The 23,546-nt window shown below is 39.7% G+C and overlaps 1 protein-coding gene across 24 annotated transcripts in view; it reads left to right on the forward strand.

Annotated features, from left to right (window-relative positions):
* The window catches only part of RBFOX1 (RNA binding fox-1 homolog 1), a 2,479,284-nt gene that overhangs the window by 1,803,703 nt on the left and 652,035 nt on the right, over positions 1 to 23,546 (forward strand). For all 24 annotated transcript variants that reach the window (XM_063598326.1, XM_063598327.1, XM_063598325.1 and 21 more), the window contains one exon: positions 12,936 to 12,977. In XM_063598326.1, coding sequence (XP_063454396.1) covers positions 12,936 to 12,977 — 42 coding nt within the window. The remainder of the gene's footprint in view (positions 1 to 12,935; positions 12,978 to 23,546) is intronic.

Consider the following 23,546-nt stretch of genomic DNA (forward strand, 5'->3'; position numbering starts at 1 on the left):
AAGTGCTAAGAATACTAAGTGTTTTGAGATTTTAGGATATGCTCCATAAAGTATTCCCGAGGACTCTTAGCCATAAATTAAATATGTTAGAGCTTTCAGCATTTGGGTTTATTGTGCAAGTTTACGTATAACAACAAATCCATTATTATTTTTTCTACTTAGTACTTAGCCGTGTCAAGCTCTTTCGTCCATCTCCCTTGACCCTCCAAAGCTGGCATCCTTTCAAAACCAGACAAGATTTTTACAGCAGATAATGGTCTTCCCCAAGGTTAAGAGGGAAACATCATGGGAGAGCTGGGTGTGTTCTCCAAGCTATTTTCTCAAGTGTATTTTGTTGATTTATGGAACATGAGACAGAATCAAGTTCATTAATCATGGCTGACTTGAGTCATTGTTGTGACTTTTTGTTTTTATTTTTTTAATTGATTATTTCTCACCTCCTTTCCTGGAACCTAAGCATTTACTAGTGTAACACACTTTTGTTCTCCCTTGTGACAAAAAGTAACAACCGCCATGACCGGTGGTGGGATCTGTATTTGCTTATCTGACAGAAACTATCCTGTCTTCTTAGAATCAGAGGACACACTTTATTGTGTGATACACTTGCAAGAAGCAATGGATATGATTACAACCATACGTCGGATTATAGGACTGTATTATGTTCAAGATTTCAGGCCTTTATAAACTCAGGTATCTAATAAACATTACATATGAGACCCTAGAAGTAGACAAGGCAAAGCGACCTCTCTCATTTTATGTTTGTACTTTTACTTTCCTACTGAAGAGAATCCACACAAAAATACGTAACCCTGCAGAATTGGAGCTTTTGTTTTGTTTTTCAAGATAGCCACCCTACATTTACTCTTTTGGTGCTATGGGGAGTTATTTTATTATTATTATTATCATTATTATTATTATTTTGAGACAAAGTCTTGCTCTGTCACCAGGTTGGAGTGCAGTGACATGATCTCAGCTCACTGCAACCTCTGCCTCCCAGGTTCAAGCAATTCTCCTGCCTCAGCCTCCCGAGTAGCTGGGACTACAGGTGCCCGCCACCATGCTAGCTAGTTTTCTGTATTTTTAGTAGAGACGGGGTTTCACCTTGTTGGCCAGGATGGTCTCGATCTCTTGACCTCATGGTCCTCCTGCCTCAGCCTCCCAAAGTGCTGGGATTGCAGGTGTGAGCCACCGTGCCCGGCTGAGTTATTTTATAGCCACCATTAATCACATACTTACTATGTGCCAGGCCAGATTTGGCTTTGATGCTCTACAAATAACATCTCATTTAATTATTACAATAACCATATAACTCAGGCATTTAAATTATATTATTATTGCTGTTCTTCATATGAATTTATAAAACTGATGCATGCTCATTGCAATAAGTTGAAGTGATATAACAGAATCCAAGATTAAAAATGAGAAAACATGCTTCTCTGTCCCTTCTTCTCCACTATTGGTCTGGTTCCCAGGACATCATTTTTGTGCTTTTGTCTGAAGTTTGTTGTTTATCATTCCAGACTTTTTTCCAGGTATAAATGGATATTTTTCTGTGTGTGTACCTTGTGTGTGTGCATAGTTTTTTATACATAAATGGATTATAGGTTAAAAATGATTTTAACTTGCTTTTGTTTTATTTTATCATAGACATCATTCCTGAAATCACTTAATTTCTAATGGATTCATAATATTCCGTAGTATAGATCAAAGTTTGGCAAATTGTGGCCATGGGCCAAAGACAGCTCACTGCGTGATTCTGTAAATAAAGTTGTTTTTTTTTTGTTTTGTTTTGTTTTTTTGTTTTTTTTGCTGGGGGGGAAGGAGTCTTGCTCTGTCCCCCAGGCTGGAGTGCAATGATGTGATCTCTGCTCATTGCAACCTCCACCTCCTGGGTTCAAGCGATTCTCCTGCCTCAGCCCCCTGAGTAGCTGGGATTACAGGCAAGTGCCAACACGCCCAGCTAATTTTTTTTTTTTTTTTTTTGTATTTTTAGTAAATACGGGGTTTCACCATGTTGGTCAGGCTGGTCTCGAACATCTGACCTCATGATCCACCCGCCTTGTCCTCCCAAAGTGCTGGGATTACAGGTGTGAGCCACCACATCCAACCCTGTAAATAAAATTTTATTGGAACACAGTGGCACCCATTTGTTTACACGTTGTCAGTGGCTGCTTTTCCACCATAATGGCAGAACCGAGTAGCTGCAGCAAAGACAAGAGAGTCTATGGCTCTCAAAGGGCAATGTATTTCCTATTTGGCTCTTAGGAGAAAAAGTTTTTCAATTCCTAATGTAGATGAACCACAATTCTTTTAACCATTTCATTACTTGTGGACATTGGCATTCTTCTCATTTCTGGGTCTGTTCTGTGACAAGCGCTGTCCTTACTTCCTCATTCACCGTTGCACTCTGGTAAAGTGATTCCTAGAATACTAACCATTGAATTAAAGGAAATGGAAATTCTACATTGTGATAACTGCCAGCCGCCCTCTCGAAACAGTCAGTACCAATTTACCACCCTTCTTAAAAAGATAATATGAAACCTTTCAAAAGGAATCTGATGCTACAAAAGTGTCATTAATTTAGCCAAATTCACAAGGCCTCTTGGGGAACAAAGCCAGGATTTGGACCCAAGTCATTTGACTCTGTGCTTCTTGTGAAAACCTCCTGTCTCATTAATTTGAATACCAATTGCTGGTATTTGCTGAATTTTTAAATGTGTTAAGTGCTTTGCTTAGTAATTCTTATAGATTATGCTCACAATAAAATTAGACACTGTGCAGGTACCATATTATCTCTATGGTACAAATGGGGAAATTGCCTGCAGAGAATATATAATATGGCTAACGTTACATAGGAGATGTACAAGGACTGGACTTCCTTAGTCTGATTCCTGAACCTCCAGTCTCCATTGGGGAGAAAACTGGATCTACAGAAGGGCCCAGTGCTTTGATATCAGAGAAATCTAATTTGGTGGAAATTATACTGGTTCTTACCTCAATAAGCCAAGTATGGAAATTTATGTGTTTTATGGAACTAGACAACACTAGCTAGTCGGTGCATGTCTTGTTTTAGAGAAACACAAGTGTGTAAACAACATCTTGTCAGGGTACAGTAGCTAATGAGCACCTGCTAAGGACAAGTGAGGCGCAGAGTGGGGAGGAGGGCTAACAGTGTAGGTATCCATGGTTTTGTTTGGTTTACCTGACCCTGGAAACTGTGTACAATGGTGATTCAGAGAGGAAACCTAGTTAACCCATCCAGATGGTAATTCCCTCTTGAATATTTCCTATCTTTATGGTTTCAGGAATTCACTCACTCTGTGCCTCAGTTTTTCCACCTGTAAAATGGAGCTAAAATCAAATCAGCTAATGAAATCAATTGTCAGCTGCTTACAAAGTTCTGAGAATTAACTAAGCTCATAACTAGGAACTGTTTAGGACATTTTATGACATATTAAAACATTGGATACATTTTAACGAATGTTAGTGTGAAATTTATTTCAGCAAAAAGTGATTAAGGCCAGGTGCAGTGGCTTGCACCTGTAATCCCAGCAGTTTGGGAGGCCCAGGCAGGCGGATCATTTGAGGTCAGGAGTTCAAGACCAGCCTGGCCAACGTGGGAAAACTCCATCTCTACTACACATACAAAAATTAGCCGGGTGTGGTGGCGCTCACCTGGAATCCCAGGTACTTGGGAGGCTGAGGCAGGAGAATCACTTGAACCCGGGAGTTGAAGGTTTCATTGAGCTGAGATTGCGCCACTGCACTCCAGCCTGGGTGACAGAGGAAGACTTTGTTTCAAAAATAAATAAATAAATAAATAAAGTGATTAAAACAATTACTTTCCTAGCAGCATAGTTAAAATTGAGCAAAACCTAAATATTTTGCAATCCCAAAGTTCCTTCTCTTCCACCCTCCACCCCCCACAATCTGGTGTTCTCCCTGACTTTATCCTACTTTTGACTGTGCCATTCACGGTATCTTGTTTCTGTATCCTTGGGGAGGTCCTCCCGCCCAACTCCTATTTACTCAGTAAGGGTTAGGTCAAGGGTCTCAGCTCCAGAAACAACTGACTGATGTCTCCTCCACTGCTTCCCGTCCTTCAGCAGGCTGGGTTGGTGCATCTCCTTTGAGCACCCCTGGAACCCTGTTTTTTCTTTTCTATCACATATGACCCTGTATCATCATCTTTATTTTATTCATCACTCCTCCCCTGTCTTTTTTAAATAAAATGTACAATGTGTCATTTAGATACACACCCCCTTTCATTAGCACAGCGCTAGGCAGTTAGTACCCTGAGTACATATGTCAAATGTGTATCATAATCCTGAAATGCATCAAGGAAAACACAAACTCCAGGGCTCACCCTAGGTACTTGGAGACGTGTGTTTATAGGAAAATGCCATCTTGTTTCAGAAGAATTTATAATGATTACAAAAACAGCAACGCTGAGAAATAAAGCTACCAGTTGATTTGATATATTGAGTTCTATGCTGGTAAACTTGTCCAGTGTTTTCCTTCTAAGTGATTCATAATTGTCCTGAAAACTGGATTTTCCAACATTCTATTATTGTGGACATGAAAACATGCACATCTATTTATCCATTCATTTATTGTGTGTCTTCTGTTTCTTTGGACTCCTACTTTCCCCAATTCAAGTTAATCTCTCACCAGTTCCCTGTTGCACTTGACTCTTCTGTCATATTCAATTACTGCACTTCTATAATCTCACTGAGCTTTCCACACATCCCCCTGCCTTTCCTCTGAATACATTTTTTTCATTCTTTGCCTGGATACATTGTCTAAAAGACAAAACAAAAACAAACAAAATACACTAATACCTTTTTAAATTCTCCAAGACAAGTTGGGCCACCTCCTATGCACTGTAAGCACCTCTTACACTTTCACTGTACAAATGTTCTCTGTATTGTAATTATCCATAGACTCATCTTTTTCCCCACCTAGACAATAGATCCAGCAGCCTTCTTTGCTATTGTATTGCTGGCACTTAGGACAGTGTCTGACATCCAGAAGGTGCTTGAGATATGTGTATGTATATGTGCATGTGTGGGTATGGGTGTGTATGTGTGTGGGTAAATATATATGAAAGGATGGATGAGTAAACAAGTGGATTCCAAACATCGTACTCATCTCTAGAAAAGGAAAGCCACCTAAGGCTCAGTTCTAGTTCTTGCAGAGCCAGTCTGATGTGTGGGAGAGAAAAATCAGACTGAAAACAGGGTCAGAATAAAGCAGGAAGAACTGATAAGAGAGAACTCAAAGTCAGGAGAAGGATGAAAAAGGCTGAGTGTGAGAAAGCGTCTTTGGCCCTGTTGGCTAAATGAAGATAGGAGACGGGGAAGATGAATCCCTGCTATTAAACATCTCGTTCAACCAGGAGAGCAAAGGGTCTCATGCTGAAGTTTATTGCTTCAGTTTCTAACCTTTCATAAGTGCTTACTTGGCAGCCCTTTCAAGAGTGGTATTTGATTCTGGAAGCATCTTAAAGGAACAGCGCCCGACCTTCCACTTTACTTTTTTTCATTTAGGCCATAAAATATATTGGTTTTGTGCATTACTGCCATGGGAGAAAAAAAATATCACATGTTAGTTTCCAAATGAAATGACATTTGATAAAGTGTACATTTAAGATATTTTTCAAGGCTGGCTTTTAAAGAATGCACAGGCAGGGTCTTTCTTCATCACAGACCGTAGGGAGTTACAGGTGCCTTTTTTTCCACCTCCCCTCTCCCCACCCGGAGCCTCTCCCATAATGGTTATGGAGAAAATTTTTTAAGAGCCTCATTAGTTGCAGCAATAACTTACTGAGTCTTCTGAGCATCATTACACCCTGTTTGGGGTGCTGTTTGATGAGCAAGGTTGCAGCCGAAACACACAACTCATGATGGGATTCTGCCATTTTGCGCAGTGGACAGCTCTTTCTTCAGGGAAGATGTGAGGAAAGCATGGATCTGCATTCGATGATCCCTACTTAAAGGAGGGGAGGTCACTGGCCACCTTACTCATGAGATGTGTATGTCACTGGATTGACTCAAATTGGCCAGGGATTCCCACTTCCAAACAAAGGGGTTGGCAGTAGGTGGAGTATGGTGGTGGTGGTGGCAACCAGTTTACTAATAATTTATGAAATGGAACAGGTGCATGACCCAAAAAAAGAAGCAGGATATTGTCACTAGAATATAAGCAAAACAATATGGGATGCTGTGCAGGGAAAAATAAACACAACAAAAACAAACATGTCTACTATAGAGATTACTTGAAATATCCTTTTTCTTATTCCCAAATCTCATTTTCCTTATTTGGCTTCATTTGAAGGACAGCATGGCTATTTCCTTGGCTACTGTTGGATTTTGCATTGTCTGCAATAGGAATATGATAATTTGGTGCCACTTCACATGGCACAAGTCAGAGGTCAGTAGGCCACCTGGTTCCTTCAGTGTCGTCATTGTGCTTTTGTGAGTCTGGCAAATCCTTGTGATATCTGAAGGCAGATGTTAAAAATATTAATCTTGTTATTAATACTTTTTTTTTTTTAATAGAGCGAGACATCGTCTTGCTTTGTTGCCCAGGCTGGAGTGCAGTGGCTTGATCTTGGTTCACTGCCTACCTCTGCCACCCAGGTTCAAGCATTTCTCTTGCCTCAGCCTCCTGAGTAGCTGGGACTACAGGCGCATTCCACCACGTGTGGCTAATTTTTTTGTATTTTTAGTAGAGACGGAGTTTTACCATGTTGGCCAGGTTCTTCTGGAACTCCTGCCCTCGGGTGATCTGCCCACCTCGGCCTCCCAAAGTGCTGGGATTACAGGTGTGAGCCACCATGCCCGGCCAAGATAAACTTTTTATTAATTAAGGAAAATCAATGCTATCACTATTACTATACATTTTTTAAAACACTTGTATTTCTGCAAGGTACTGATATTAAAATACTTGCTGATTATAAATGCCCTGTATGTCACAAAGGATAGTTTGAAAACTACAGAAAAGCATTAAGAAGGAAGCATTGCCCTCAGTCTTTAATTGCATCAGCCATTTAGTTTATATTTTACATGTAGACAGGTGTTCCATTTTGACTTAATTTTTGTATAAAGTGTGAGGTTTAGGTAAAGGGGTGTGTGTGTGTGTGTGTGTACACATCCAGTTACTCTAACATTATTTGTTCTGGATGTTTCACTTTTTTTGGTTTTCTTAAAGGTTGTATTATAGGGATTATCACACACATATTTCTCTCAGTCTACAAGACTCAGTATTTTGCCTCTTTAGTTGGAAAGCAGAAACCTTATCACCCATGTTAATTAGCTTGACTTGGGTGATTGTTTTTACAATTTATACATACATTAAAATATCAAGTTCAATACCTTAAATATATGTAATTTTTATTTTTTAATTGTGCCTCAATAAAGATGGGAGATAATAAAGAAAGTTTATCACCACGTATGCTTCTTTGTTTCTTTAGTCTTTGTGTTTTATCTTTTTTTTTTTTTTTTTTTTTTGGAGTGGGGGAGTACAGAGTCTTAGTCTGTGTGCAATGGCGTGATCTCGGCTCACTGCAACCTCCGTCTCCTGGGTTCAAGCGATTCTCCTGCCTCAGACTCCCAAATAGCTGGGATTACAAGCACGCGCCATCATGCCCAGCTAATTTTTGTATTTTTAATAGAGACGGGGTTTTGCTTTGTTGACCAGACTGGTCTTGAACTCCTAACCTCAGGTGATCTGCGAGCCTCGGTCTTTCAAAGTGCTGGGATTACAGGCGTGAGCCCCTGCGCCTGGCCTATATTTTGTTTAACTTCTGTATTGTATATCCATAAATTAAAAAGCTCTTCATGCACTTCCCTCCCCCCCAGTTTTTTGCTTTAAGCCATTAAACATATTTTAATGAACTCAAGAGTATAGAAAGCTCTTCATGCAATTTCCTTTTTTTTTTTTTTTTTTGCTTTAAGCCATTAAATATATTTTAATGAACTCAAGAGTACAGTCACCTATTAACATTTACTCATGTGTTTACCATTTCCATTTCCAGTTCTTCCTTTGTTGTTGTTTGAAGTTTCCTTCAGGTATCCTATTTCCTTTATCTGGAAAACTTCCTATAGCGATTATTTTAGGGCAGGTCTGTCTGCAGTGAATTTTCATAGTTACTTTCATATTTCACCTTCATTTCTAAAGGATATTTTCATTGGATGTAGTATTCTCAGTTGACAATTATTTTTTCAGTATTTCAATAACTGTGTGTTATTTTCTGCTGACCTCTCTGGATTTTTGTTTGTTTACTTTGGTTTTTGTTTTAAATCCATAGTTCTTTGAATTGTTGGGCCCTTACAAGTATTGCATTGTTTGTCTCTGGTTGTTTTCAGTGTTTTAATTTTAGGCTTTACCAATATGACTATGATATATGTGGTTGTGGATTTCGTTGATTTTAACTCTTTTAGTTCCTTGAAATTGTTTATATCTTTTGTCAAATGTAGGAAGTTTTCAGCCATTATTTCTTAAATTTTTTTTTCTGCAGTGAACTCTTTATCCTTATATTCTAGAATTTCAGTAACATGAAATATTGTACGTTTTGATATTTGTTCCACAGGTCCTGCGTTTTTTTTTGTTTTTTGTTTTTTTTGTTTTGTCTTCAATTTTTTTTCCCGTGTGTTGTTTAGAATGGATACTTTTTATGTACTCAAGTTTACTTCTTTTTCTTCTGTTGTCTTCATTCTGTGTTTGGACACCTTCGGTGAGATTTTATTTTATTCTGTTTTAATTAATTATTTTTTTTGAGACGTCTCACTCTTGTCACCCAGGCTGGAGTGCAGTGGTGCAGTCTTTACTCACTGCAACCTCCGCCTGCCGGGTTCAAGCGATTCTCCTGTCTCAGCCGTCTGAGTAGCTGGGAATAAAGGTGCCCGCCACAACGCCTGGCTAATTTTTGTATTTTTAGTAGAGAAGGGGTTTCACCATGTTGGCCAGGCTGGTCTCAAATTCCTGACCTCAGGTGATCCAACCCGCTTGGCTTCCCAAAATTCTGGGATTACAGGTGTGAGCCACCATGCCCGGCCCAATATTTTATTTTTATTTTTTAAAAAAAATTTAGTTATTTTTATGGTTGTAAAATTTCCTTTTGGTTTTTTTGTTTTGTTTTGTTTGTTTGTTTGTTTTCGATGGAGTCTTGCTCTGTCTCCCAGGCTAGAGTGCAGTGGCACAATCTTGGCTCACTGCAACCTCTGCCTGCCAGGTTCAAGCAATTTTCCTGCCTCAGCCTCCCTAGTAGCTGGGACTACAGTCGCGTGTCGCCACACCCAGCTAATTTTTTCTATTTTTAGTACAGACAGGGTTTCATCGTATTAGCCAGGATGGTCTCGATCTCCTGACCTCATGATCCACCCGCCTCAGCCTTCCAAAGTGCTGGGATTACAGGCGTGAGCCACCGCGCCCAGCTCCTTTTGGTTATTATCTTTTGTTTCTTTGCTAATGCTGTCAATTTTTTTTTCATTTATTTTCAGTGTGTTTTTTCTTACTGTTTGGAGTAGTTTTATAACAGCTGCTTTAAAGTTTTTATTTGATAATTCCAACATCTTTGCTATGTTGATGTTGGTGTCTGTGAATGTCTTTTCCCATGCAAATTTAGATTTTCTTGGTTCCTTGTATGCTAAGTCATTTTGGTTTGTATTCTGGGTATATTGAATATTGTGTTAGGAGACTCTAGGTCTTGTTTAAAATCCCGTGGAAGTTGTTGATATTTTTGTTTTAGTAAGCAATCAATCTTGTTGCATTCAGGCTGAAAGCTCTTGCTTTTCTTCTGTGGATTTGTTTCCAATATCAGTTCTGTTGGGTGTCTCCCATATATATATCAAGTGTGGGACATGGGCAGTAGTCTATTCCTTAGTTCAATTCTCAAAGCTTATGGAAACATTTTAGGGTCAGATACAGACATGAGCACAGAGGTCAGTGCAGGAGTTTATAAAAATACTGTTTGGGGGTGATTTTCCCAAATTATTTTCTCTCCGGGATCCTCAAAGTAATATTTGTTTTCTAGGGTTCCCTGTTTGTTGTCCTCCACCCAGAAAGCTGGTGGTTTTTTGTTTGTTTTTAATTTTTCTGTTCACCTGCTTCTCATCTGAGTCTGCATTTAGGGCAAAGTGTCAAGAGAAGAGAGGAAATAAAGAAAAGCAATGGGAGGTGGGAGTTGTTTGCCCAACCTCTTGAGACCACAGTCCTAGATGTTAAGTGTCTGCAGCCGCCCCTGTTGCCACTGTTGTTTATACATGAACACTACCCTGAGATTGCCTGGAGACTGCAGCATAAGAGGACAGATAAACTTTTAAAAAGAAAGAACAGTAATAAAAAAAAAAAAAGAACAATGGGGATTTTCCCTATTCTTTTAGCATTAAGACTCCTCTGTCTTGTTTTTCAAGACAAAACCAGAGTGCTTCTCCTGAATCTTTATCTGGCTGGGTGTCTGATTTTCAGCTCTTGGCTACCTTGCACCCACACTAAGGGGTATTGGTGGTGGGAGGTGGTAATTCACCACTTATGTGGTGGTACTTTAAGTTTTGGTGGTTTTGTTCCCCCCTCCACTTGCTGCTTTTTAATTTTCAGAGATCTCAAACAGCTCCCCCATGCATTCTATGCAGATTTCCTTGCTGCATTCAGTGGGGGAAACAGGATGAAGTGTTTTTGCTCCATCTTGTCAAGAACCGAAACCTCACCACCCACTTCATTTATTTTGTGTTAAAATACACATAAAATAAAATTTACCTTTTTTACCATTTTAAAGTATACATTTTACTGGCATTTAAGTAAATTCACAATGTTGTGCAAATATCCAGTTTGAGAACATTTTAATCACCCCAAATAGAAGCCTCATACCCATTAAGCAGTCACTCCTCCTTTTCCATTAACCCAGTCCTCTGGCAACATTTAATTTGTTCTCTGTCTCAATGAATTTTCCCTACTTCATCTTTTAACAGTTTATGGAGACATAATTTACATAATATAAAGTCACCTATTTCAGGTGTATAATTCAATGTGGGCTTTTTTTTTTTGGATATTTATAGAATTGTACCAGTTTCTTTTTTAATTTTTTGAAATATTTCTCCCAGTCTTTTCCTCCTTAGCTTCTTTTTTTTTCCTTTATTTTTATCTTTTTTTTTTTTTTCTTTTGAGATGGAGTTTCGCTCTTGTTGCCCAGGATGGAGTATAATGGTGGGATCTCAGCTCACTGCAACCTCTGCCTCCCAGGTTCAAGTGATTCTCCTGCTTCAGCCAACTGAGTAGCTGGGATTACAGACGCCCACCACCATGCCCAGCTAATTTTTGTATTTTTAGTAGAGAAGAGGTTTCACCATATTGGCCAGGTTTGTCTCGAATTCCTGACCTCACATGATCCACCCGCCTTGGCCTCCCAAAGTGCTGGGATTATAGGCATGAGCAACCGTGCCTGGCCTTCCTTCATTTTCTTTAATGATCTGTTTCACTGTATTTTTAACCCAAGATAGGAACCATAATATTGTATATTTCTGTGGTTTCTTTTCTTAACAACTAAATGGTGTCTTTTGAACATTTTTCATATCTCTATATTTAATACTATGTTTCTAAATGGTACATGTTATGCCATACTATCAGTATACTATATTTTTAAATTTTTCCATTATCACACATAATGTTTATAATTTCTTTTTTCATACATAATGTTGTTGTTAATTGACATGGAAATAAACATTTGTGTGCCTCTGCATATTTTCAAGAGCTAATCTTAGTGGTAATATTTCTGGGTAAAAGGGCATAGAAAAGCACTGATTTATAGATTTGGGGCTCTGGTGCATCCTTAAGTAAAGATTCTTCCTTTTTTGTTTTTAGAGAAAGTCAAAACAAACTTTGTATACAAAATGCGTAAAATATACATCAAAAGTTGGTTCCTAAACCTTCATATCCCTTAGTAAAAGTTTCAAAAACTTACAGTATATTGTCTGGTCCTGGAAGTCGGGAGTTGTTTCACTGGTTAAAAAAAAATACTGGAAAGATATAGAATAAAGGTGAATGAAGACCTAAATTTTATTTCAGCTTAACTATTTTAGTTGACAGTGGAGTCTACCAGCTCCTGGTGACAGAATGACAATATATCTCAAATTCCTTCTATGTGTTCCTTTTTATTTGTGTCCTTAGCATAATCATGTAATACCACTCCACCCATCCCTCTTAACCCACCTCTGTTTTCTTGTTTGGATAATAAATTATATGGCCACTCCAAAGAAGCGTCCTTGGACATAAAGTAAAACATGTCAGTAGGGCAAAGATAATTAATGCATGGCATATATATTGCTAATACCCACTTTCCTATCTGATGGCTGATACCAGAAACCTATCAGAGTCTCTTTCTGTGATTGAAGGATTGGCTTCAGAATTCTCCCCAGCACAATCCTATGGGGACTTACTACCATCTGATTAGAACTGGACCATAAAATGTAACCCAGTTGGCAAGGCATGACAACTGACACTCCTGGCCCTAAACATTGGAGAAGACTTTGTGTGTTTTCCACTGACTTATCATGACCATCTGGAGTGGGCCTTTATGGAGGAATTCTTGCACCTGTGATATAGGGCAAGCTGGGGTTTTCAGGGAAAAGGGTGGGGAGTTTCATGACAAGAGGGGAGGTGCCCTCATCCAAGGCAGATGCTGCCTCCCACACATTGTGCTGCACGTCTCTCCTCTTCCCCTTTCCAGTCTCTGACTTATCCTAGCTGTGCTTCTGAATCACACAATTGAACTGCAAGTGAAGCTTGAGCTATGTAGACCTAAAGAAAAATTAAATACATAATTAATTAATTATGGGTTTTCTTTGAGCTGCGTAATTAAAAGTAACTTTCTGTTTTCTTTCATGTTTTTCTGATCCGGAGCCTTCTGACTTTTCCCCTTCGTTTTCTTTTCTTTCTAGGTTTCAAGACAACAGATGAATTGTGAAAGAGAGCAGCTAAGGGTAGGTGCACCTGCTTGTAAAATGCTTCCTGATTCCCATTTTTGTGTGATAAGCAAAAATTTCCTTGTCTCTCCCAAGACACGGGTTCTAAATTACAGGCTTCATCTTAAGACTGGTAGAGTTGAAAATATTTATCCCAGCTTATTTAGTATTGATTGAGCTGTTAAATACAGTATATCTTCTTTTGAAGTGCTGTTATAGTAGATATGGATTTTTTGATTTAGATTCAGCAATAAATACTTCTCTTCTGGAATTTGTTTGACATCATTGTACTCTTTTTATGTACAACACGAGGTCTAAGTAATAACAAAGGTCAAAAGGATGGCTTGCTGCCTTCTTAATATGAATACCAGGCTGTTTGCTGAGTGGCTAAAATGCTCTTTGGCTGTTGACTGGGGTGGGTGAGCAAGGAATATGTCAAGGGCGTTTTCTGGGAGAATTTGTGTTATCTATAGACCTCTTGGTTTTAGTGACATTTGTGTATATGGGAGAGGGAGACAAAATTTTAAACCTCATATTCTGTTTCCCCACTTAAAAATGAAACTGTCTTGGTGCTCAGGCATATCGGTGTAAGAAGTATTCCCTAGATGTGGAGGGAGTGTTTGGTTATAAATGGAGCTTGGTGACATTGTTCTGCTTTCATTGTGTCTGAGTGGACATTCTTCTTGGTATGGGGATGGCATTTTAAGAAACTTTGGGATTTCTCCCCCTTTGTTTTCTTTTAAATGAATTCATGTTTTCAGTGGATGAGATTTAGATTATGACTGGTGTATTTTTCATGTCACTAATGGAAGTTGGCAGTTTTTACTGGACAATGTGCCTTATAGCCATGTTTTCAAATTGTTATAAAAATCAGAGAAATATGCTGCTTTTAAAACCACAACAGTGGGATTTGGCATTAGGAAACCGCTGTGCCCAAAGGTGTCTAATAAATAAGCATAATGTATTTAACAGGCCTGATGCCTTCATACACTGCCCTGTAACTTTTCAGAGCATTTACCTAATGATAGTCTCATGATGGCAATAATTTGTAGAGTTGCTTCCATTTCACAGTTGCTGTTGGCATCAGGTTTGTGAAGTACTTGGGTAAAATAAACAACAGAATCCAGGTGCATGAAACCGAGAAAGTGAGACAAGGTTTTCTGTTACTTTTATGCATGTTTGTTTTATGCACTATCTCAGTATGGCCCTCTGTACCCACTTTCCTCCGAGTACCTTTGCCGACATTCGTTGTGACCCTTTCCTTGATGGAACAGACTTCAAGATTTTTAAGCTTTTCTGAACTGTCTTAGTGCTTTTTTCCTGTAGTCTGAATTACTGGTTCATCCTGTTAAATAATGTATTACAACTTTTGATTTCTCTTGCTGTTTGGATGGGGACGATGGTCAGAACTAGGTCAGAGCTAGATAAAGAGAAATATGTGCCTTTGTCTCCAGGAGTCCCTGATAAATTCCTGAGAATTAAGATAATCTTGAAATCTCTATTGCAAATGACACTTGCTTGGCAAGTTAAGGACGCAGTAGGTAATGAAGGACTTGTTTGCATTTTGAGGGATTATTTCCCATTGATGAGTCCATTGTCGACAGGAGCGTGGTTTAGGTTCAAGAATGGAGTCTTCCCCTCTCTGTTACATAAATGTAGGGAGTGGCTTGATATTAACGTAATGGTTCATTTAGTTTAGTCCCGAGTATGGCTCCAATAGCCCCATCTTTAACATCACGAACCAGTGCTTTGTTTGTTGTTACTTTTATGGTCACTGTTTTTGCTTTTTAAGTGAATTTATGTTTTGAATTGATAGATGGGACATTTGATTGGATAGAGCACACATATATAGGGTTCAAAATTTAAATAGTACCAAAGAGAGTGCAATGGAGTTTTCCCTTCCCACGTGACTTAGGCGTCTAGTTCCCTCTGGGAGACCCCTAGTGTGATTAAGTACTGGTAGCTATCTCATCTGTAGATATTTTCTTCTGCCCTCTTCATTTTTGTTCTCTGTCTTTCCATCTCTTTCTTCTTCCTTTCCTCCCTCCCTCTTTTCCTTTCACACCTGTGTCTGTAAGAGCCCTTCCACCACCTCAAAAGAAAACTTCCCTTATTAAGGTGATTTTTTTTTCGGGTGGGGGGGGAGCTTTTTTTTTTTTTTTTTTTTTAGACAGAGTCTCTTTCTTTCATCATGCTGGAGTGCAGTGGCGCAATCTCAGTTCACCGCAACCTCTGACTCCCTGGTTTAAGCAATTCTCGTGCCTCAGCCTCCAGAGTAGCTGGGATTACAGGCACGCGCCACCACACCCAGCTAATTTTTTTTGTACTTTTAGCAGAGATGGGGTTTCACCATGTTGGCCAGGATGGTCTCGATCTCTTGATCTCGTGATCCACCAGCCTCGGCCCCCCAAAGCGATGGGATTACAGGTGTGAGCCACTGCGCCAAACCTGGGTGGGGGGGCATTTTTTAAGGGTTTCTGAAAGGAATTTAGAACTGGAAGGTAAATAGCTGTCCATCTCAATGAAATGCATTTTCTTTAATCTCATTTTGCTTTCTTAGAAAGAGAGTGGAAGAAAAATAGAAATCTATTTAGTTACCACATCGTTGAAGGGTAGCTGTCTGCAAGCCACAATTAAAATGCGTCCTAAGTGCAGCAATCAAAATGCATTTCCAGATTTGCTATCCAGGATGACTGGACTGTGGCCGTGTTATCATGTCGAGGGTCCTTCATTAGTGCATTCTCTTGTCAGAATTCAGGGATATAAGTGGATAGTTGTAAAATTTATTCCTTTTCCTTGGCCTCCTGGAAATAGCAGATGATTTAGAAAGATAAAGCTGCGCTTTCTGTTTTGTGCCCCATCGAGGCTGTTTAGGAATTGGCGTATCCAATACTTGGTGTTAGGATCTCCTTTCTTTTTCTCACGAAGCCTAAATTAATTTTTCCAAAACAGACACTGTGAAGTGCTTAATATCTTGAAGATATTAAGGAGTCTTTAAAATGATCATATGATTAATTTTAGGAAATACCATGTTAAAAAAAGCTAAACGGTTTTTATTTTTTAACTGCAGAACTTCTCATAGCCTTTAATTTGCAAAGATGGAATACAAAGAGTTGGATATAATATACAACTTTTTTCTAACTCAGCTGACTACGAAACATTTTTGTTTGTAGAACATACTCTTGAAATCATATCAGGATTATCAGTTAAGATGCTATTATCTGTGAGTTATAGAAAAGCTTAAGAGTTATGGAAAAGCTAAGAGTTATTTACAAAAATAAATAACTCTCCACCTCCCAGTTCCAGGGTTGATTCAGAGGCTTTTTGGTATCAGGGCAGTGGTTTGCAATCCCTGTGCTTCCGTTGGCCTTTCTTTCCTTCTTCCAAGATGTCTGCCATCTACCCCATATCACGTTGTCACAGGGCAGCACTCTCATCAGAAGGAAGGAGAAGAGGAGTTTCTCCTTCACAGCTCTTGCATTTTACTGCAGGAAAATAATTCCCAGAATTTGTCGCTGCAGCCGTTTTCTTAGATCTCATTGGCCAATCTCTACATCAATCACTGGCAAGGTGAACTGGAATCTCAGCGATTGGCTACAGCAGTTATGATTCATTTGCAGCATCAGGCACATTGTCACCTGCACAAAAGTAGGATTTACTTAAACTGGAGGAAGCAGAAAATGCACTCCAATGTTGTTACCCAATGGAGTCTGCTACAAAAGGAATTCACAGGGGTCCACTCTGTTTGTCAGGGTGCTGGTTTCCTGTCATTAGTTTTCATTACTCTCTTTCATCCTACATGTGTGGGCTCAGCAACTTTGTGAATTCTGGTTTGTGGAATTTGACACAGATGCTTTCTCTGCCAACATTGAATCTCACAGGTCACATCTTCCATCCTAACCTATATGCAAACTTTTCTACCCATCTTGGCACTGTCTTTGTATTTTGCCTTGTGTAATTTGGACTCCACTGGATATAGTCTTTGCTCATATCCCCTCAGCATTAGGTGTGGGCAGCAGGCATGGGGCATCGTGCCTTAGTAACCAGCTCAGCCCAGAGATGCTGTCCATGAGCTTCCTGTCCCCTACCCTTCCCCAAAGAAGGGCATCAGCCAGTTACTCCCAACAGTAGGGTCACTCTTCTCAGAGAACTATTGGGATTACTTACATCGCTCGGTTGTTACGCACACTACACAACAGGGAAACTTGTTCATTCCTCCGTCCCAAGGTTTGTCAATCTAGAGTAGACTGAGTCTTCTTCTGAGCTTGCAATTCACATTATTGGCTGGATTCTTCTGGGGAGATGGTCACAGGAGCTCACTATGGAATCTGTGCGTTAACCACTCCTGATCCTATAGGCTGTATTTACCAGCTTGTTCTAGCATCAGCACAGGTCATGGTGATAGTTGTACAGTGACCATATCCAATTATCAACATTTACCTCTCCAGCATCTGCACCAACAGATGGACAAATAAACAACTAAGAGAGAAATAAAATGATCCTGGGGGCCTGTTGTTTCCCTGAACGATCTACCAGTTGAGGGAGATTGTATGTTCATAGGGTGGGAGATTCCAAAGCCCACCTTTCTGAGCACTCATAAAATATTTGATTACAAAGGGATCTTTGTGCTTGAGTAGTAGATGTTGGTTTGGGTGCTGATTAACGAGCTTAGTTAGAAAACTACTAGGTAGCCAAATGCATGACTGCCAGATTCTGTTCTGTGGATTCAAATACTGATCTGCAATATGGCAATGTGACTCTATAGTCAGCATACTAGGAAGGGTGGTTAGGGCTGGTGAACCACTGGTATGGACTTAGGTTCAGATCCCACTTCTAAATGCTCCTTAGTGTCTCAAAGCTTGACTTTACCTATATGTAAAATAAGAATAGCTTTCTCATAGGATTGGTGACTGGATAAAACAACTTTGTTAAAGCACTGAAAAAAAAAAAATGCAGGCCTGATACTCAACAAGGTGAGCTACTGTTAATACAGTGTTATTCCCAATAATTATTTCACTTCTCTTCCTCCTAGAAATACCAGGCATGAGAATAGAGAGAACACATATCTACTGCCACCAAACTCCCCACAAGGAAAGACAACACAAAGGGCAGGCTCTGTATTTGATTGCATGGCGAAGTATTTAGGAGATAACTCCCTCTAAGTTAAGGTTGTTTGGAATGCAAACAATAGAGACAGATTCGAGCTATCTTAAGCAGAAAAGGCATGCAACCAGGCCTCCCAGGAATCAGAGCTTAGAATGGGAAAGCTGCCTGAACTCAACGTATCTCTTGCTCATCTCCTGTCTTTGTTTCTGTTTATGGGTCCACTCTGGATTTTTCTTTTGATAAAGACTCCCTCTACCTTTATGCACACATCACACCTTCTAGCCCCTAAGATGTATGTTGCATCGCTTTCCACCGGTATAGGGACTAACCATCAGTGCATCCTCGCTACAAATTCCTGGAAAAGGAGCCTGATTGGCTTAGTCTGGATCAGTTGTTCACTCTGGGCCAGTTGGATCTGTCCAGGGAAGTGGTATGAAGCAACACAGTTTCCCAGGGCCAACTCTTGAGGGAAGACTTCATTACTGGGGAGAAGGAGCCATTGCTAGCTGAGTAAATAACACCATAGATGCCGGGTGCAGTGACTCACGCCTGTCATCCCAGCACTTTGGGAGGCCGAGGTGGGTGGATCACCTGAGATCAGGAGTTGGAGACTAGCCTAGCCAACATGGTGAAACCCCGTCTCTGCTAAAAATACAAAAATTAGCCAGGCATGGTGGCGGGCGCCTGTAGTCCCAGCTACTCCGGAGGCTGAGGCAGGAGAATTGCTTGACCCCGGGAGGTGGAGGTTGCAGTGAGCAGAGATCATGCCACTGCACTCCAGTCTGGTCGACAGAGGGAGACTGGGGGGGGAAAAAAAAAAAACGAAAACCACCAGATATAGATCTCTGCTATGCTTTCAAAATATGGATATCAGCTGAACAAAGGATCCTGGAAAATGCATGTGCTACCACCAACTGCTAGCTCTGTATTTCTCAAAATATAGGACACCTACCGCACGTCTTACAGCTTTCAGGCGAACACTAACTCATTAAGAAAGGGGGAATCACTTAGAAAGTTATTCCCCTTTCCATTGTCTCTATGTGGTTTTTATGCCAATCAGAAATGCTCAGTTTAAACTAAAGTATCTTTAACAGGGCTGTAACACTTTCTAAGCTTTCTTTTTTAAGGGAAAGGGAGTGTGCCTCAGGCTGAGAGCCTACAGCCCCAGAGCATCTCTTTGCACTTTGAAAACATTGTTTGCAAAATACAGTATTAAGAATCAGGGGCCTGGAGCTACGCCTACTGAGATAAAATCTAGACTTTGCAATTTAGCACTTTGTAGCCTTGTACATGTTACTTCAATCCTCTCTATGTCAAATTCCTCACCTGTATAGTGGAGATAATCATTGCACAAATTTCATAAGTTTTTTTGTGTGTGTGCATGCGCATGTGTCTTTGTGTCTGTATTTTTGCGTGCAAAAAAGATTAAAATAATTAATGCATATGAGGTTGTTAGAAAAGTGTCTGGAATAGAAAAGGTTCTTAATTATTGTTGGATATTAATGGATTTTTTTCATTAACTTTTATGTGTGACTGTTGATATTGGTTTTTCATTTACCGTGGCAATACAAAGTTTCCTTGGCACACATCGTATTTTATGTTCCATTTATTGTTCCACTTATTTAAGTTAAAAATGGGTTGCTTTAAAGATAAATATTAACTTCATAATGTTACATATTGCCCGCAGTTATGACAAAGATTGTGATACTGGAATGCAAATGACTGAGTTTTTAGAAATACTGAAATCATGGTACCCGCCTTGTGAAAGAGGTTGTAGAGCAGATCTGCATTATCAATATTTAATTTGCCAGTTAGAAGCGAGTTTCTCATTTCTGCTAGATATAAGAGTGATGTGGATTGCATAATGAAAATTGCTAATGATCTTCTTGGCTTAAACCCATCGCCTTCATCTGGACATCAGATAATGAAACTTCCCAACTGCCTTGGAATTGAGCTATGAGAATCAGAGATACCTTCCCCCGCTGTGTCTCACCCCTCTCCACTTTTTAAAGCCCAGCTTTTCATTCCTTAGTGGCTCCTACGATAGCACAGAAGAAAATGTAAGCCCCCCTTCTCCCCACCCCTTGGTGAGACCTCACAGGATCCATGAGTTCTTCCTGACTATAATTTTAGGATGGTTCGTTGTAGAAATGCCTGCTTCCGTTCAGTTATTTATTCAAGAAATATTTTTTGAGCATAAACCGTATGCCAATCACTGTGCTAGGCAGTAGAGGTATAATAATATACTAAAACTTGCACCACTCTTATTCTCTTATACCTCACAGCCTAGTGGAAAAGACACGCATTTGTCAAATAATCATTGACAACCATTGGCAAAAAATGTTCAATGTGAAACTGATGAATATGAGAAACAAGAGATGCTGTGTAAAAGGGTATGAATAGAAGAAGCTTACCTGATTGACCTTCACTTATCAAACGTACCAGATTAATACATACTGTCCCATCTCTTTATAAAGCATATTGGCAGATGTGCACAGCATCCTATGTAGTGACTGTTTGGTACAAATTTACCTTTCTCTTCACCCGTTGCAGCGTCTGCTTGCCAAGAGTCAGTTGTATTTGTTCCCAGGGCTGCTTCTGCCAGCTGCACTTTTCATTTTAATTACATTATTTAGTGGAATATTATGTAAACTGATGAAAAATGAGTGCAGTAAGAAAAAGAGCTGTTTCTATGAAAACTAAATGCTTTGGAAACATTGTATGAAAACAAGATTCAAAAATTATTTTGCTTAGCTGTGGGTGAGAAGACTGTAAAATATTAGTGGAAAAAAGCCCTCAGAAATCTGGAAAGATTCTGCAGTCAGATTGTTTTCAATGTGTCTTGACATTCTCATTCCACTTTAATCAAACCCAGAATTGATACCATAGAGTTAACAAACTTTAAACTTTTTCTGAAAAAAGCCAGATTGTGACTATTTTAGGACCTGAAGGCCATAGGGTCTCCATTGCCCCCACTCGACACTGCCATAATAGCACAAAAGCAGCCATAGATAAAATGAATGATTGAGGCTATGTCTCAATAAAACTTTATTTACAAGAACAGGCAGTGGGCCATAGTTAGCCAACCCCTGCTGGTGACTGAAATGTTAGTGAGGTGTATGTGGGAAGGTTAATGAGCGATTTTTATCAACAGAGAAATCATTCAAAGAAAAGGCCTTAGACTCACATCAAAGATCAACAAATGCATGCACGTTCATATGTTTTACATTAAAACAAAAGACTGAAGTTATTTCTATATCACTTTAAAAGTGATTCCTTGCTTTAAAGGCTTCCAGTTAAGTACCTTCTCCCATTCTCAAATGAAATGGCTTTTAAAGAACAGAATAGCTACAATTAGGGCTGGAAACACAAAACAAAATTATGCTTATTTTTATGTTCCAACCCTAATGACTCAGAACCCCATCTGTCTATAATGGAAGAACAAATTTATCCTTTTTTATTGGATCCCCCAGCAAGTAATTTCTGGGACTTCCCAAGGAGGGTGACATTTCCACGTATACATCCTGGTGCTTGTCCTATGCAAACTGTTGTTCGGCTGTTCCAGAATTCTCCCCTTTCTTAAGAAAAGTCTGCTAACTTCCTTCTCTGGATTGTTCTGTCCTCAGAAGCATCCCTCGGTAAGCATGAATACCATTCTTTGCATTAACTTTCCAAATGATGAGCTAAAGCCAGACTTCAGTGATTAGCTCAGGGGTTAGCAGAAATCCCAGGTAGGTGGTGACTTACAGAGAGAACCCTCAGGATTCAGGCCTGAGATCTTCATGGTTGATGAGATTTCATGTATGTTCTCCTGTGTGTGTGTGTGTGCGTGCACACACACAAGGAAAAAACTGGCAGAAGTTTGCTTGCTTCAGTCTTACATAACGAATGGTCCCACCTTTGTGATTTTCTCCAAGCAAAGGGAGTTTGCCCCAAAGTAATTAGTTCTCTACTTCTAGAAGCTGCAGGAATGCAGGCAAATAATCCCCAGGGGCAGCTTCTCTACTAAAATAAGAAATTCATAAGTACATTTAAAATGTTTTTTAAAATGTTTTTTAAATGTCATCTTCACAAGACCTGTTCCATACAGAGCTTGTATGTTCTCCAGTCTTTGCAAGAACATTAATTGATGAACACAAGGTAATCAACTTCTTGATTGATTCTGATCAAGAAATCAGCCAACTAGTCACAGATTTTAATTTCTCCAACTTCATTGTGAAATATGATTAAATAAAGAAGTGTTCAGGTATCCACTTTTCTTCATTTTTGATGCTGAATCTTATAATTCACATATATGTTAATTAATTCTTTGAGTCTCCGCAAGCATTTAAACACTTTATTTGGAGAAGACTCAAAAAAAAGTTCACACATTTAGGATATTTGGCCTAATATTCATTCTCCCTTTCCCTTGTTTTAATTTAGCCTATTATCCCCAGTCCTCATGCCCCTTTCTAGGGAAAATCTATTCCCATTTCTTGCTTTATCATTAAATCTGTATCAAACAGCTCCAAGCAAATTGCTAATAATGCTGACATTTTAATTTGTCATAGCTACTCTTCATTTCTATGACTGATGCCTCAGCAAGGACTTGTCTTCCTGCTCTGTTCCTTTGAGGTCTAAATACCATTTCAGGAGAAAAAAAATACTTGATAGGCAAGGGAAATAGGGCAGGAAGCAAATAAATAGGCCATCTCTAGTTCCCTCCAGTTGGGGATAGGAAGGGGCAAGTTTCAGTGGGAATGAGTAAGGAGCAAGAAACTCTCCTTTCCTGATGATGCAGACAAACCTGAGATGGTCCCAGGAAAAATGGCAACGAGGCCAGGTGTGGTGGCTCACACCTGTAATCCCAGCACTTTGGGAGGCTGAGGTGGGCGGATCAGCAGGTCAAGAGATCGAGACTATCCTGGCTAACACGGTGAAACCCCATCTCTACTAAAAACACACAAAAAATTAGCTGGGCATGGTGGCGGGTGCCTGTAGTTCCAGCTACTCAGGAGGCTGAGGCAGGAGAATGCCGTGAACCGAGATCATGAGGTTGCAGTGAGCCGAGATCAAGCCACTGCACTCCAGCCTGGGCGACACAGTGAGACTCCATCTCAAAAAAAAAAAAAAAAAGAGAGAGAAAAGAAAAAAGGAAAAATGGTAATGAGATATCAAAGCTTTCTGTCTTCCTTCATGGCCATAGAGAAACCTTATTTACCCTGTGCTTGTATGTGGATGAATCATGGGTACAGCAAGCATGTGCTTCCTTGTTGTCTGCAGTATATGCTTCCTTGTTGTCTGCATCCAACAGACATTTCTGCCTATGGTAGCTAGTACTTTATTATTCTATTTGGGTTAAATTTCCTCTTTCATGTGTGCAGTCTTGGAGCGAGGATAAATCAAGACACCTGTCCCTAGCCAACAGATGTGGATATGGCCAAGGCAGGACAGTTGAATTCTTTCTCCTGAGACTCTGAATATTGAGTAGGGTAATGCTAC

Source organism: Pan paniscus, chromosome 18 (assembly GCF_029289425.2).
Source record: "Pan paniscus chromosome 18, NHGRI_mPanPan1-v2.0_pri, whole genome shotgun sequence".
Lineage (NCBI taxonomy): Eukaryota > Metazoa > Chordata > Mammalia > Primates > Hominidae > Pan > Pan paniscus.